The 16,406-nt window shown below is 42.8% G+C and overlaps 1 protein-coding gene across 4 annotated transcripts in view; it reads right to left on the bottom strand.

Moving 5' to 3' along the window:
• Positions 1-16,406, bottom strand: part of LOC106571498 (disheveled-associated activator of morphogenesis 1) — a 140,149-nt gene that overhangs the window by 10,078 nt on the left and 113,665 nt on the right. For 3 of the 4 annotated variants that reach the window (XM_045695770.2, XM_082961852.1, XM_082961851.1), the window contains 8 exons: positions 15,906-16,013; positions 14,588-14,617; positions 13,915-14,015; positions 7,005-7,089; positions 6,512-6,618; positions 3,501-3,589; positions 3,205-3,373; positions 2,919-3,026 (listed from right to left, as the gene is read on the bottom strand). In XM_045695770.2, the coding sequence (XP_045551726.1) occupies positions 2,919-3,026; positions 3,205-3,373; positions 3,501-3,589; positions 6,512-6,618; positions 7,005-7,089; positions 13,915-14,015; positions 14,588-14,617; positions 15,906-16,013 (797 nt within the window). The remainder of the gene's footprint in view (positions 1-2,918; positions 3,027-3,204; positions 3,374-3,500; positions 3,590-6,511; positions 6,619-7,004; positions 7,090-13,914; positions 14,016-14,587; positions 14,618-15,905; positions 16,014-16,406) is intronic. The other variant, XM_045695771.2, reaches the window with a different exon arrangement.

The raw sequence follows: 16,406 nt of genomic DNA, 5'->3' as shown, positions 1-16,406 counted from the left end.
ATGTATTTAGAAATAAATTAATGGATCTGATGCTACTTTTGCAGACACAAAGGCGCTGGAAGTTCACCACACCATTCTTATGGTCAGAATAGCTTTGTAGATCAGTCGGCAGAACAATAGCGCTTGTAAATGCCAGGGAGGTGGGTTCAATTCCCAGGACCACCCATACATGTATGCAGGCATGACTTTAAGTCGTTTTGGATTAAAGCTTCTGCTAAATGGTCTTTACACAGAGTACAAAACATTAAGAACACACTCCTAATATTGAGTTGCACCCCTCCCTTTTGCCCTCAGAACAGCCTCAATTCGTCGACGCACGGACTCCACAAGGTGTCGAAAGCGTTCCACAGGAATGCTGGCCCATGTTGACTCCAATGCTTCCCATGGTGGTGTCAAGTTAGCTGGATGCCCTTTGGGTGGTGGGCTATTCTTGATACACACAAGAAATTGTTGAGCGTAAATTGCCGAGCAGAATTGCAGTTCTTGACACACTCAAACCGGTGTGCCTGGCACCTACTACCATACTCTGTTCAAAGGCACTTAAATCTTTTGTCTTGCCCATTCACCCTCTGAATGGCACAGATACACAATCCATGTCTCAATTGTCTCAAGGCTTAAAAATCCCTCTTTAACCTGTCTCCTCCTCTTCATCTACACTGCTTGGTGCTTGCCTACGGAGCTGTGAGGGGAACGGCACCTCCGTACCTTCAGGCTCTGATCAGGCCCTTACACCCAAACAAGGGCACTGCGTTCATCCACCTCTGGCCTGCTGGCCCCCCTACCTCTGCGGAAGCACAGTTCCCGGTCAGCCCAGTCAAAACTGTTCGCTGCTCTGGCACCCCAATGGTGGAACAAGCTCCCTCACGACGCCAGGACAGCGGAGTCAATCACCACCTTCCGTAGACACCTGAAACCCCACCTCTTTAAGGAATACCTGGGATAGAATAATCCTTCTTCCCCCCCCAAAAAAAGATATAGATGTACTATTGTAAAGTGGTTGTTCCACTGGATATCATAAGGTGAATGCACCAATTTGTAAGTCGCTCTGGATAAGAGCGTCTGCTAAATGACGTAAATGTAAATGTTAACAAGTGACGTCAACATGAGATCCTAGCTTTCACCTGGATTCACCTGGTCAGTCTATGTCATGGAAAGAGCAGATGCTCAATGTTTTGTACACTCAGTGTATATACAGTATTATATTATCTTCACTAATCATCTCCACCTTTAACCTCTTGGGGCTAGGTGGGACGCTAGCGTGCCACCTGTGGTGCACTCCATCAACAGCAGGTGCATTTCAAGAGCGGCAAATTTGAATCCAAATAAATGTCAAAATTCAAATTTTTCAAAAATACAACTATGTTACACCATTTGAAAGATAAACATCTCCTTAATCTAACCACGTTTTACGATTTCAAAAAGGTTTTACGGCGAAAGCATAAATTTAGAGTATGTTAGGACAGTACATTTACAAGAGTTGTGTGTAATGTTTTGTCAAGTCAAAGACAGGGTCACCAAAACCATAAAACCAGCTAAAATGATACACTAACCTTTTACAATCTCCATCAGATGACACTCCTAGGACATTATGTTAGACAATGCATGCATTTTTAGTTCTATCAAGTTCATATTTATATACAAAAACAGCGTTTTACTATGGCATTGATGTTGAGGAAATCGTTTCCCTCCAATAACCGGCAGTCAAGTCAGCGTCACAAATTAAATAATTAAAATTAGAAAACATTGGTAAAATATTATATTGTCATTTAAAGAATTATAGATTTACATCTTTTGAACGCAATCAACTTGCCAGATTTAAAAATAACCTTACTGGGAAATCACACTTTGCAATAATCTGAGCACTGTGCCCAGAAAAATACGCGTTGCGATACAGACTAGACGTCATGTTGGGGAGATCTAAAATCGAAAATACTATGTAAATAATCCATTACCTTTGATTCTCTTCATCAGATGTCACTTCCAGGTATCACAGGTCCATAACGAATGTAGTTTTGTTCAAAAAAGCTCATCATTTATGTCCAAAAATCTCCGTCTCGTTAGCACATGATGTAAGCCAGCCGGACTTCTCGTCATGAACGAGGGGAAAAAATATATTTCCGTTCGTTCAAACATGTCAAACGTTGTATAGCATAAATCATTAGGGCCTTTTTTAACCAGAACATGAATAATATTCAAGGTGGACGAATGCATAGCCTTTTATAACGTATTGGAACGAGGGTACCCAACATGAAGTAGCGCGCCAGGTGTCTAATGGGACATCACCGTTCCATGGCTCTTGTTCGGTCAGATCTCCCTCCAGAAGACTCAAAACACTTTGTAAAGGCTGGTGACATCTAGTGGAAGCAATAGGAAGTGCCAAAATATTCCTAAACCCCTGTGTTTTTCAATGGGAGAGGTTTAAAGTCAATACAACACATCAGGTATCCACTTCCTGTCAGAAAATGTCTCAGGGTTTTGCCTGCCAAATGAGTTCTGTTATACTCACAGACACCATTCAAACAGTTTTGGAAACTTTAGAGTGTTTTCTATCCATATATAATAAGTATATGCATATTCTAGTTACTGGGTAGGATTAGTAACCAGATTAAATCGGGTACATTTTTTTTATCCAGACGTGCAAATGCTGCCCCCTAGACCCAACAGGTTAAGGAAAATGCGAAGTAAACATTCTGAACAACTGTTCCCCTAAATCCCAGTTGGCAACATTGAGAAGTTTGTGCTTTAGCAGTGTCTACAATGGCTTGTGTGACCTACAGGGTGAATGTTAACTCAATGGGACTGATAGACCACTGAAAACCATTTCCTAAAGACATTTAATGAGAGTATACAACAAGGCCCCTTAGATCTAAACACTGGAGAGCTGTACATGTGGAGGGTGTCTTTGTGGCTCGACCTACTTGACTTTAGCGGCTTCCGGCACACTCTGCAGGTCCTCCTGGAACATTAGGACTTTGGGGTACTTCTTCTCCAGGATGGTGATCAGGTAGTGGAGGAGGGTGATGTTCCTGCATGCGCATAGACAATAGATACTTTCAGCACTAGTACCATAGCATGGGTCACATATGCACACACCCATATAATGACATCACTCCATACAACACATGCAAACAGGTTGCTTCATAGAGCGTATCACTACAGCGAACTCATCACACTCGTCATTTTAATTATAGTTCTTCCTCTTACTTGTCTATGCTCGACTTTGTGTCTGCGATCTTGTTGAGCGAGGACACTTTGAAGCCATAGGCATTGCCCCTCTGGCCTTTGTTCATGTAGTTCCCAAAGGCCAGCACCACCTCCAGCAGCTGCTTCAGATTGCGGCTGTGCAGCACCTCTTTGGAGGCCTTGATCAGAGCTGAGGAGCGAAGAAACAAAAAAAGACACCTGAACTGTAGGGTACTTCACATGTGTGTATACAGTGGACCTCATTGTGAGTTTTTTATGTAAGGGTTTGCCAAGAAGCCCCACACAATCACACACACCTTCTACTTTGGGTTTGACCCCTGCAATCGTCTCTGCAAACTTCTTTTTGAAGTACAGCGACTGTAGCTTCTGTTGGTAGTGGTTTATCCTTTGAGCAAAAGAGGGAGAGAAAGAGAGATGGATTATTAAAAAGTGCAAAAAAAAGTAAGGGAAAGAAATTGATATGTCCTGAAAGGAGGTTGGGAAAAAGTCAGATATAGGATACAAAATTGCCCAGGTCACATTGGAAACATGACAAGATCTTGTTATCTAAGTCAGATAAAAAAGGAAGAAGCCCTCGTCCCTATTGATATGGTCGGATAACCATCTCGGCGTTGGCTGGCTAGACGTGAGATACTAAGATGGATTGTTGAAGGAAGGCAGAGCAAACACAGAGCGACCCATTTGGCTGAACTAATCACTAGGGCGTAGCTATCCACACTTCAGTGCCGGGGGGGGGGGGGGGGGGGGGGTCGCCTTGGCTACAGGGCTCTCAGAAACCAAAACATTAGTTGGACTATGGTTGAAGGACAAAGCCAGTTCCTGGAAAGAAGCACCCCACGTCTCCAAACACAGGATGGGGAAAAAACGCTACTACACAATTCATTTTTATGGTGTCTAATAAAGAGGGAGTGTAGTTTCCATGGGCATGTGCTCCTTGTTTGTTTTATGATTCCCCGACTGGGACATGAGGCTGTTGTGCATCTATGACGAGTTTCCTGTTTGGGTTGAGAACATATTGATGAAGAAAGAGTGTCGTTCTTGTGGTTATATCGAACACAGTTAACAGTAAGCCTGGGAATTGCCAGGGACTTCACAATATTATCAAGATACTTAGGTGCCCATACGATATGTATTGCGACTTTTAAGATTCTCACAATTCTCTTTGTATTTCAATTAAATACTGCGGATTAATTACGATTTGATGTTCCAAACATATTGCTCACTATATGTATGCTGCAGAGAGAGAAGAGAGAGCATGAGAAAACACGTTTTGAACAGTCAGGGAAATACACTATACAGTATATACAAAAGTATATGGATACCCCTTCAAATTAGTGGATTCGGCTATTTCAGCCACACCCATTGCTGATGGTGTATAAAATCGAGCACATAGCCATGCAATCTCCATAGACAAACATTGGCAGTAGAATGGCCTTACTGAAGAGCTCAGTGACTTTCAACGTGGCACCGTCATAGGATGCCACCTTTCCAACAAGTCGTTTGTCAAATTCCTGCCCCACTAGACCTGCCCCGGTCAACTGTAAGTGCTGTTAATGTGAAGTGGAAACATCTAGGAACAACAACGGCTCAGCCGCAAATTGGTAGGCCACACAAGCTCACAGAATGGGACGGCAGAATGCTGAAGCGTGTAAAAATCATCTGTCCTCAGCTGCAACACTCACTACAGAGTTCCAAACTGCCTCTGGAAGCAACATCAGCATAATAACGGTTAATCGGGAGCTTCATGAAATGGGTTTCCATGGCCAAGCAGCTGCACACAAGCCTAACATCACCATGCGCAATGCCAAGTGTCAGCTGGTGTGGTGTAAAGCTTGCTGCCATTGGACTCTGGAGCAGTGGAAACGCGTTCTCTGGAATGATGAATCACGCTTCACCATCTGGCAGTCCTACAGATTAATCTGGGTTTGATGGATGCCAGCAGAACGCTACCTGCCTGAATGCATAGTGCCAACTGAAAAGTTAGGTGGAGGAGGAATAATGGTCTGGGGCTGTTTTTCATGGTTCGGGCTAGGCCCCTTAGTTCCAGTGAAGGGAAATATTAATGATACAGCATACAATGACATACTAGACGATTCTGTGCTTCCAACTTTGTGGCAACAGCTTGTGGCAGGCCCTTTCCTGTTTCAGCATGACAATGCCCCCATGCACAAAGCGCGGTCCATACAGAAATGGTTTGTCGAGATCGGTGTGGAAGAACTTGACTGGCCTGCACAGAGCAATGACCTCAACCTTAATTAGAACGCCGACTGTGAGCCAGGCCTAATCGCCCAACATCAGCGCCCGACCTCACTAATGCTCGTGGCTGAATGGAAGCAAGTAGCCGCAGAAATGTTCCAACATCTAGTGGAAATCCTTCCCAAAAGACTGGAAGCTCTTATAGCAGCAAAGGGGGGACCAACTCCATATAATGTCCATGATTTTGGAATGAGATGTTCAACGAGCAGGTGTCCACATACTTTTGGTCATGTAGTGTAATAGTCCCGAAAGCATGTTGGCTCACTTTAAAAAGAAGAGGGAGAACAAGCAATAGGATGAAAAATACTGGAGTTTTGGCACAGGGACTGTACAACCGACTAGCGCTTGTTAACTCTACCTACAGTAGCAAAATAATATTGATATTTGGAGTCAAATATCGTCCTAATATCATCCAAAATAATATTGGGATATGTAACTATCGATCACTAGCTAACAGGGCTTTACTACTGCTCTGTCACTGTTGCAGTAATTGCCAAATATTCTTAAGAACGACAGCTAGGCAGCGAACCCAAGTCAGGCTTTAGGGTGGGTGGTCTAAGCAGGGAAGTTCCCTATGTCTAAATTCATTTAGCAGACTCTTTGGTCAACAGTGACTTACAGTGCATAGACTAAACAGCGAGATACACTGGCAGGAACAGGTCGAAATACTACGGTGTCGTTGGCTCCTCTCTGAGACGGTGAGAATAAAAAAAAAACCTTCTCAACATGGGACTTGTTCTGTTTTTAAGTAATGGTGGGAATCATCCATTTCTGTGGGAATGTGAGAACATGGGAACCAAGATCTTGTAACGAGTAAGTTAGCTTGCCTATGACCTGTAGACTTGTGAGCTCACCAAGATAATGTTGAGTCTTAACTTAACGAGCTTAACATGGACTTGTAGCACAGCGGGTTCAGGTTCAAACCCTCGACCATCACCGATGCAAGTTGGAAGAATTGTGTAAAAAAAAATAAAACACTGTATGAATATTGCTAAAACACATTTTATCGAATCAGGCCCTTGGTCTACTTCTCTCTCTCAGATCATCCTACCTGCTCATCTCATAAAGGAAGCGGTCAGCCTTGGCCATGCGGTCCAGCTCATGCTTGTGCTCCTCCAGGAGGTCCACGTCACTCTTTTCTGGAATAAACTTCAGCATCTGAGGAGGAGCCATGAAAGTGACTGGCCATTCACTAGCAACATATGTAGCATAGCTAAACATTGCACTGACATAAATCTAGCATATCACTTACAATATTGCAATGGAATCTTAAACCTCTCTTTTTATGATGTTTATGAAATGGCGGTGATAATTTATGTGGATGTAATCCAAAGATGCATCCTGTTTGTTTGAAATCTCATCTATTTGATTTTGCTCACTGAGAAACAGAAAATGTCAGCCCATGTGACATTGGAGCATACCGATTACCGGTGTGCTGGACTTTATCTTTTTAACAAGTATATGTTTTGCTCCATGCACCTGGAAGCACATTTAGGTGTGCAAGTTTACTGTTTCAAGCCTATGTGATTTTGCCATAGACTCACCTGCTCCAGCATGTCCTTGGGGAGGTCCTCCTGTTCATCCATGGTCAAGATAGCCCTCTTCATCTCCTCATTGGACAGCTTCAGCCTAGACGACAATCACAGGAGATGTCAGCCACTTTCAACCCACAGGAAAACTCAAATCAACTACAGGAACTAACACTAGAACCACCATTAATACTTTAACTGTTTTTGAGGCATCATGTGATTTGTAAGTTCAAATAACTCTGCCATTGTGAAAGTTGTTCTGCCCATTCTTGACCTTAATATATGTGCGCATTTAACACGCTGATGTTGATAGAATTTAAATATCACTGACATAATTCGTTTTAAGCACTTCTAAGATTCAATTGGAATATGCCTCAGCTTTCTACTTTGATGTCAAGAGCACGTCAACAAGAAGTGCCACGAAGCCTCAACCTAAACAAATAGATCATACTAAATGTATAATTCAAATTTAGCCTGCAACACTGAACTTCAAACCACAGGAAAAGTAAAGTAAACTGTGGGAAAATCATTTCCCCAGACCACAATGAGAAACACTGCCAAATTAACTTTGCCTTATTGCCAGTTTCCAGTTCCTGGCACTTCCTAACCGGTTTGTGTTTTCAGATATGTCTTTCAAAAGTATTCTAAAGCCATGGCTTATCACAAATTCAATTTTGTTGAGTAGACTGTGTGCATGTTTTGCATCTACAAAGCTGTGTCCATAACATTCAATTAATGCCATTTATTCTTGCACAAAAAAACAATATATTTTCTTTGCTGTTATTGATGATGTATTTTAGTTGTTGGTCGGAGCATGTCTCCGGAGCCGCGTGTATTAATCCCGCATCAGTCATTTCGGCCAGCAGGTTAAACTACAAAATGAACAACTCAGTCAAAAATAACGCTTTTACGAACGGCACATCACTACTAGTCTCAAGAGGCCATGGGCTACACATTAGCCAACATGTTTAACACAGGCAGCAATAACTAGCGGCTACTTCAACTCATTGTTAGTTCATCCACTGACCACCACATTTAGGAGCATAGCTAATTACAGAAATATAGCTATTCAGCGAGCTAACTTACTGGCCAGGCAGTAGCCACTAACTCATCGTGAATGCATGACCTATTCTTTGATACATTTGGGTTAACTTGGTCATATCATGCAACACATACCAGACAGTTTGTGGAAAGATAAAAATAACAGTTAGTTATATATACTGCTCAAAAAAATAAAGGGAACACTTAAACAACACATCTGAATGAAAGAAATAATCTTATTAAATACTTTTTTCTTTACATAGTTGAATGTGCTGACAAAATCACACAAAAATAATCAATGGAAATCCAATTTATCAACCCATGGAGGTCTGTATTTGGAGTCACACTCAAAATTAAAGTGGAAAAACACAATACAGGCTGATCCAACTTTGATGTAATGTCCTTAAAACAAGTCAAAATGAGGCTCAGTAGTGTGTGTGGCCTCCACGTGCCTGTATGACCTCCCTACAACGCCTGGGCATGCTCCTGATGAGGTGGCGGATGGTCTCCTGAGGGATCTCCTCCCAGATCTGGACTAAAGCATCCGCCAACTCCTGGTGCAACGTGGCGTTGGTGGATGGAGTGAGACATGATGTCCCCGATGTGCTCAATTGGATTCAGGTCTGGGGAACGGGTGGGCCAGTCCATAGCATCAATGCCTTCCTCTTGCAGGAACTGCTGACACACTCCAGCCACATGAGGTCTAGCATTGTCTTGCATTAGGAGGAACCCAGGGCCAACCGCACCAGCATATGGTCTCACAAGGGGTCTGAGGATCTCATCTCGGTACCTAATGGCAGTCAGGCTACCTCTGGCGAGCACATGGAGGGCTGTGCAGCCCCCCAAAGAAATGCCACCCCACACCATGACTGACCCACCGCCAAACCGGTCATGCTGGTGGATGTTGCAGGCAGCAGAACGTTTTCCACGGCGTCTCCAGACTCTGTCACGTCTGTCACATGCTCAGTGTGAACCTGCTTTCATCTGTGAAGAGCACAGGGCGCCAGTGGCGAATTTGCCAATCTTGGTGTTCTCTGGCAAATGCCAAACGTCCTGCACGGTGTTGGGCTGTAAGCACAACCCACACCTGTGGACGTCGGGCCCTCATACCACCCTCATGGAGTCTGTTTTTGACCGTTTGAGCAGACCCATGCACATTTGTGGCGTGCTGGAGGTCATTTTGCAGGGCTCTGGCAGTGTCTCTCCTGCTCGTCCTTGCACAAAGGCGGACGTAGCGGTCCTGCTGCTGGGTTGTTGCCCTCCTATGGCCTCCTCCACGTCTCCTGATGTACTGGTCTGTCTCCTGGTAGCGCCTCCATGCTCTGGACACTAAGCTGACAGACACAGCAAACCTTCTTGCCACAGCTCGCATTGATGTGCCATCCTGGATGAGCTGCACTACCTGAGCCACTTGTGTGGGTTGTAGACTCCGTCTCATGCTACCACTAGAGTGAAAGCACCGCCAGCATTCAAAAGTGACCAAAACATCAGCCAGGAAGCATAGGAACTGAGAAGTGGTCTGTGGTCCCCACCTGCAGAACCAGTCCTTTATTGGGGGTGTCTTGCTAATTGCCTATAATTTCCACCTGTTGTCTATTCCATTTGCACAACAGCATGTGAAATGTATTGTCAATCAGTGTTGCTTCCTAAGTGGACAGTTTGATTTCACAGAAGTGTGATTGACTTGGAGTTACATTGTGTTGATTAAGTGTTCCCTTTATTTTTTTGAGCAGTATATATATATATATATATTTTTTTTTTACACTGATCGGACAGTGAAACAAAAATAGATTGGTATACTACAGGCTTTTATTTATTTCCCAATTAATTTGGTCATTAAACTGAAGCTGGGTTTCACAAGTCTTTTTGTCGGTGCTAACTGCTCATACCGGCGGCAAAATCCAGCGAAACAGACGGCTCTGTAGCGTATTTGTGTAATTTCACGCACTCAAGAAGGCTCAACCAATCACCCGACGGGTTCTATGTCGAGAGTCATGAATATTCATACCACCATGAATATTCATAAATAGAAGAGGAGGAAAGGCAGAGAGTGGGGAAACAGGAAGTCTCGGAAAACAGGACCAGAGCAATTTCTATGTCAAAGAAAACCTGCCTTGGCAGACAGCACATTGTCGCCTGAGAACTTAAATGCACAGAACACTTATATGAACTCCATTGCTGAAATCGCACCTGCCCCTGCCATTTTAGACCAAACACAAAAGTATTTATTTATTTTTTATTTAACCTTTATTTAACTAGGCAAGAACACATTCTTATTTACAATCACGGCTTAGGAACACTGGGTAAACTGCCTTGTTCCTGGGCAGAACAACAGATTTTTATCATGTCAGCTCGGGGAACCGATCTAGCAACCTTTCCAACGCTCTAACCACTAGGCTACCTACCGCCCCTTATTATTATAATATGGTTGTTGCTAAAACAATTAACTTATGTTGCTAAGCAGGCCATTTTCTCCCCGGGACTCTAACAGGAGTGTACATGCAAGTTCAATAAAGTAAACTCAGCAAAAAAAGAAACAGCCCTTTTTTCAGGACCCTGTCTTTCAAAGATAATTCGTAAAAATCCAAATAACTTCACAGATCTTCATTGTAAAGGGTTTAAACACTGTTTCCCATGCTTGTTCAATGAACCATAAACAATTAATGAACATGAACCTGTGGAACGGTCGTTAAGACATTAACAGCTTACAGACGGTAGGCAATTAAGGTCACAGTTATGAAAATTTAGGACACTAAAGAGGCCTTTCTACTGACTCTGAAAAACACCAAAAGAAAGATGCCCAGGGTCCCTGCTCATCTGTGCGAACGTGCCTTAGGCATGAGGACTGCAGATGTGGCCAGGGCAATAAATTGCAATGTCCGTACTGTGAGACGCCTAAGACAGTGCTACAAGGAGACAGGACGGACAGCTGATCATCCTCGCAGTGGCAGACCATGTGTAACAACACCTGCACATGATCGGTACATCCGGAAATCACACCTGCGAGACAGGTACAGGATGGCAACAACAACTGCCCGAGTTACACCAGGAACGCACAATCCCTCCATCAGTGCTCAGACTGTGTGCAATAGGCTGAGAGAGGCTGGACTGAGGGCTTGTAGGCCTGTTGTAAGGCAGATCCTCACCAGACATCACCAGGCAACAACGTCACCTATGGACATAAACCCACCATCACTGGACCAGACAGGACTGGCAAAAAGTGCTCGTCACTGACGAGTCGCAGTTTTGTCTAACCAGGGGTGATGGTCGGATTCGCATTTATCGTCGAAGGAATGAGCGTTACACCGATGCCTGTACTCTGGAGGTGGATCGAGGTGGAGGATCCGTCATGGTCTGGGGCGGTGTGTCACAGCATCATCGGACTGAGCTTGTTGTCATTGCAGGCAATCTCAACGCTGTGCGTTACAGGGAAGACATCCTCCTCACTCATGTGGTACCCTTCCTGCAGGCTCATCCTGACATCCTGACCCTCCAGCATAACAATGCCACCAGCCATACTGCTCATTCTGTGCGTGATTTCCTGCAAGAGAGGAATGTTAGTGCTCTGCCATGGCCAGCGAAGAGCCCAGATCTCAATCCCATTGAGCACATCTGGGACCTGTTGGATCGGAGGGTGAGGGCTAGGGCTATTCCCCTCAGAAATGTCCGGGAACTTGCAGGTGCCATGGTGGAAGAGTGGGGTAACATCTCACAGCAAGAACTGGCAAATCTGGTGCTGTCCATGAGGAGGAGATCTACTGCAGTACTTAATGCAGCTGGTGGCCACACCAGATATTGACTATTACTTTTGATTTTGACCCCCCCTTTGTTCAGGGACACATTCAATTTCTGTTAGTTACATGTCTGTGGAACTTGTTCAGTTTATGTCTCAGTTGTTGAATCTTGTTATGTTCATACAAATATTTACGCAGTTGACAGTGAGAGGACGTTTCTTTTTTTGTTGAGTTTGTCGACTCTGCCAAATGCCAAACTCCAAATACAACTGTTATTATCTGTTTATGTAGATCTGTTAAGAGCAAAATGACATTGTATTTTCTAAAATATAATTCTACTTGTCCTACTGCTTACTAGACTGCCCATTGATGGGAGCATCTTTGTCTCTGGTGTCTTTAAATGGCATTGACCACAGCTGTTCCACAGATCATGTTTGCTCCTCAAAAATCAGGCTTCCGTCTTCTGAGGGCACCCACTTCAAAGGGATCATAGTACTCCATTCAATCCCTTTGGAGAGCGTCCGCATGGGTGGTCTCTGTTAAAGGCTTTTTGAAGCCCATTAAAAACCATTAAATGAAATGTATATAGGAGGGGCGGTTGATTTTAGCTAGAATTCTGTGTCACAGCCCTTTGACACTGGGATTGTGAATTGCGAGATGGGCCAGACTGTAACGGGAGCTAGTTTGGTGTGTGTGTGTGTGTGTGTGTGTGTGTGTACAGTTTTTACTTGGGAAACCTAATAAACGCATTGTAAAATAAAAGCTAGCTATGGAGCAACTTCTTCATATCACACCACATCCTCTGACTGAGAAACCTCAACCTCCTAGCTTTTGGAAAAAAATAAGTTGTACTCCTATGATCAACTCTTGCAAAACCACACCCTTTCAATAAATTGTTAGAAGTGGTCTAAGCTCCCATATAGAGAGTAATTATTGACCGGAGTTCATAACCAGGAAAACTAAAAACACAACCATCTCTCCTCCTGAGCTAAACCATTACTCTTGCATCACAACTGAATGGTCCTCCTCCACTAAACTCTTAATAAAATCGCCTTGATGTGGGACAACCCGATTTGAACACCCAAAAAGGAAGCATTAGAAGTAGTGGGTTCCATTTAGGCTTGTTTCATGGTCGTTTTGAGTCAGATTGGTCTTGATTAAATTAAAAGTTCCCCTCTGTGTGAATATGTGTGGCTTACTAATGATACCAGACCACATTCAATCATTGAGAAATCACAGCAGCTCTGCTAACAGAGCTGTTTCATGTTGTTTCAGTCAAGATTTGAGAGACAGGAATTTGTCTCCAAGTAACGTCTACTGTCAATGTATTTTAAAAACAATGACATACATGAAGCATTATCACCTTGAATGTCTTTCTGCCGCACACATTTTTAATTTTTAAGTAGCTTCTGCTCACCCTCCCGCTTCTCTCTTTACGCACCTTCTTCTGAACCCTCAACCAATTTGACTGACATGATGTTGCCTACGTCTCTGAACTGAATTTTTTTTTAAACACAGCGATTTAAAATTAAATTACATTTTTTACATATATTTTGTAGGTTAATTTTATCTGTTGCAATTTAGGATTTTGCAGTAGCACAAGCATGACTCCTTCTACACATTGCATTGGGGCAAAACAATCTGTGAACTAACCACACATTAGTGAAGATGTAATCATCAATATGCTGCCATATTGTAGCATGTTTTTAAGGAAAAGTTTTTGTAAAACTTGAAACTTTCTCTGTAAAGCTAACATTCATCAAAAGGGGGCTTTGGCTGAGAGTTTCCATGTCGGGGGGTGGAGACTTCGCTAGTCTCATTAGCATCTTCTCTCATACATATTCGACCATCTGACACAATTACGCAATAGTTTAGTTCCGGATTTTCAAGATCAGCCTTGTGTAAAGAAAGAGAGAATGTTTGGATTATGAGATAAAGTCCCACGATTCACTGGAGACTGCATTGAAAGAGAAGAATGACGCAAAGAAGAAAGCCTACTCACTGACATCAGGATCAAATCATAATTAGACAAAAAGTATTTCCCATCAACAGCATATGACATTGCAGTGCTAATATGTTACTCTCATCAGAACAGGAAATGACCTCAATAGCATGGCCCAGTTTCTGACTGCTAGTATTCACACACTCACCGCAACAGGAGGATATTACAGTTCTGGGCTCGACGGCCATCGATGACCGAGAGCTCCTTGACCTTCTTGGAGCTCAAGGAGTCCGAATCCTCACTCTCTTTCTGTGGAGAGTCGTTCAGAGGAGAGGCATTTCAGAATGGTAGGTATCTTAACTACAACAGCAGGAATACATTACACACATACAGAAAAAGTAAAGAAAGACAAACGCACAAATACGAGACACAAACTTACGAAAAGACAGTCAAGAAAAACAAGCAAATACATGGAGGAATACAGACACAGGCACCTACGTGTGCGAACACACAGTAACAGACATACACTACATTTAAAAAAGACAAGTCGCATTAAGAGTGAATGGACATTCTCATGGGATTTGTTAAAGATTATTATTTTTTTTACATACTTTAAAATAAGAGGGTATTTCCTTCACAGAAAAAAAACCATACAGTTTCTAAGCCTAAACTACTGCAACGTACAAAAGGATTTTGATGATTTATGGAAACCATAAGCTATAATTATTTCTTCATGTCGTCTACTGAAGATAAATATATTTTCAAGAGGATGAAGATGTCAAGAGGATAAGATAAGGAAAGCAAAATGTTCTAAATGATAGAAGAGGAGGAGGATGAAAAAAGTGCCACACCATTTTGGGTGTGGAAATGAATGAACTCACCTGTTTGCTGTTATTGACCATAAAGAAGTCCTAGAACGCAGGCAAGAAGCAAGGAAGATGTGGGCAGTCGTTATAATGATAGCGCAGTTGGGTGAATCCAGGCCAAAACAAACAAACAAATAGAAACAAGCTCATACAGGACATCAGTGATGAGTGAAGTGGGAGTGTGACTGGCGTAGGCAAGCAAAGGCTGATGGGCCATAAGAGATGGGTGTCGGTTGGGGGCTGGGAAATTGCCAAATGTCTATGTGTGTTTGCGTGCATGCGTGTGAGCTGATCATGAGGTGCGGGTGTTAGCGTGAGTCACAGGCAAAACAAATATGGTAACATTGGAGTCAGTTGAGCGTGATACATTTGTCATAATGTTCATTTAGACCAGGGATGTCAAAATGTTAAGGCAAATGTGAGAGCGGCCTCATCTACAAAGGAGCCTTAACTATGAATTCACTGATGTTTTTAGATTGAAAAAAAAAAAAAAATATTCAAATCCATTTTTTTAAACATGCAAAGAAACTAGCGATGGGGACACACATGGAGGCCATATTAAATCAGACGTTGGGCTTCATTGCTTGACACCCTTGATTTAAATAGCGCAGAATGAAAACCTAGGCTACATTGTGACCAAATCTCTTGTATTAGTATGATCAAGGTGAACTCAAGCAAATTTGCATTCCATACAGAGGGCCAGTGAGTAGTGAGAGAAAAGCTATTCCCTTTGTTTGTGGCTTATGTGCTAACTAGCTGATGCTTTTAGTAGCCCTGGGTCCAATTTCATCAGGGGTTAAAGGACAAGGTCTGCAAATGTTTGTTAACACAAAAGTCCCTCGGTTTCCCCTGACGACACTATAGTGATCTGTTTGCATCATCCCACAAACATCAGTGTTGCGGTATTAGGTAATACTAAGCTGCAGGCACTAAGGGCCAGACTCAATCTTTAAGTGTCTGATGATCTTTAAGATATTTTACATTGATACTCTAGCATCATAAAAAGGTTATTACAGTGTACGCTAAGAAAACTTAAATACTGTAGTCAGTGCTCTTTTGTATTTCTGTTATTCATACATGCAAGGCTTTTATGTTACTTAGTAGTGTCAAATGCCATTAAACTGCACACTAGCCAAACAATATGGTATTACTCTACATTTGTGAGACGGCAAATAATCAGCATGAGTGAAGTCATGTTTTGTATTGGTGCTTTATCTCTAACGAGAAGGGAATAAGAAGAAAAAGGGTGGAGGATGGATATATGTTGGAGGCTCTATAAAACTGTTCTCTTGATCAGCAGGACCAGCAAGAACACTTGGCCGCAGTACAGTACCTGTTGCCTCTGGTAGGCCGAGAAGGTCTTCTCAATGTCCTCCAGGTCGAGAATTTTAAAAACCTTCCCGTCGTCCACTTCTGTCCATACAGTGCCCTCCAACTTATTCTGGGATGGAGAGTGGGAGAATTGTATTTACATTTTTTGAGGTGGTGCTTTCAGAAGGGTTGGGGTCAATTCCATTTCAATTCAAAGAAATAAACTGAAATTCCAAGCAGAGGAACATTTCAGTTCACCTCATGAAATGACTGATTTGAGATGGAATTGACCCCAACCCTGGCTTTCAGTATCCTCAATATGTTCTGTAAGCAATCTCCAGCAGCCATAGTTCAATCACCGAGGCCTAACACAAGAGTATGTTATTCAAAGTTGGCAACAGAAGAATAATCCCTTATAGGAGCTAATCTAGAATCATCTTAAACGCTAACAAGAATATTCCCAGAACATACGGGAACGTTTTCATCTGGTTCCCCATTCTAAGTGCACTTGAATAACTGGGAA

This window comes from Salmo salar, chromosome 15 (assembly GCF_965601325.2).
Source record: "Salmo salar chromosome 15, fSalSal1, whole genome shotgun sequence".
In the NCBI taxonomy this organism is placed as follows: domain Eukaryota; kingdom Metazoa; phylum Chordata; class Actinopteri; order Salmoniformes; family Salmonidae; genus Salmo; species Salmo salar.
This window is presented reverse-complemented; position numbering and strand designations above follow the sequence as displayed.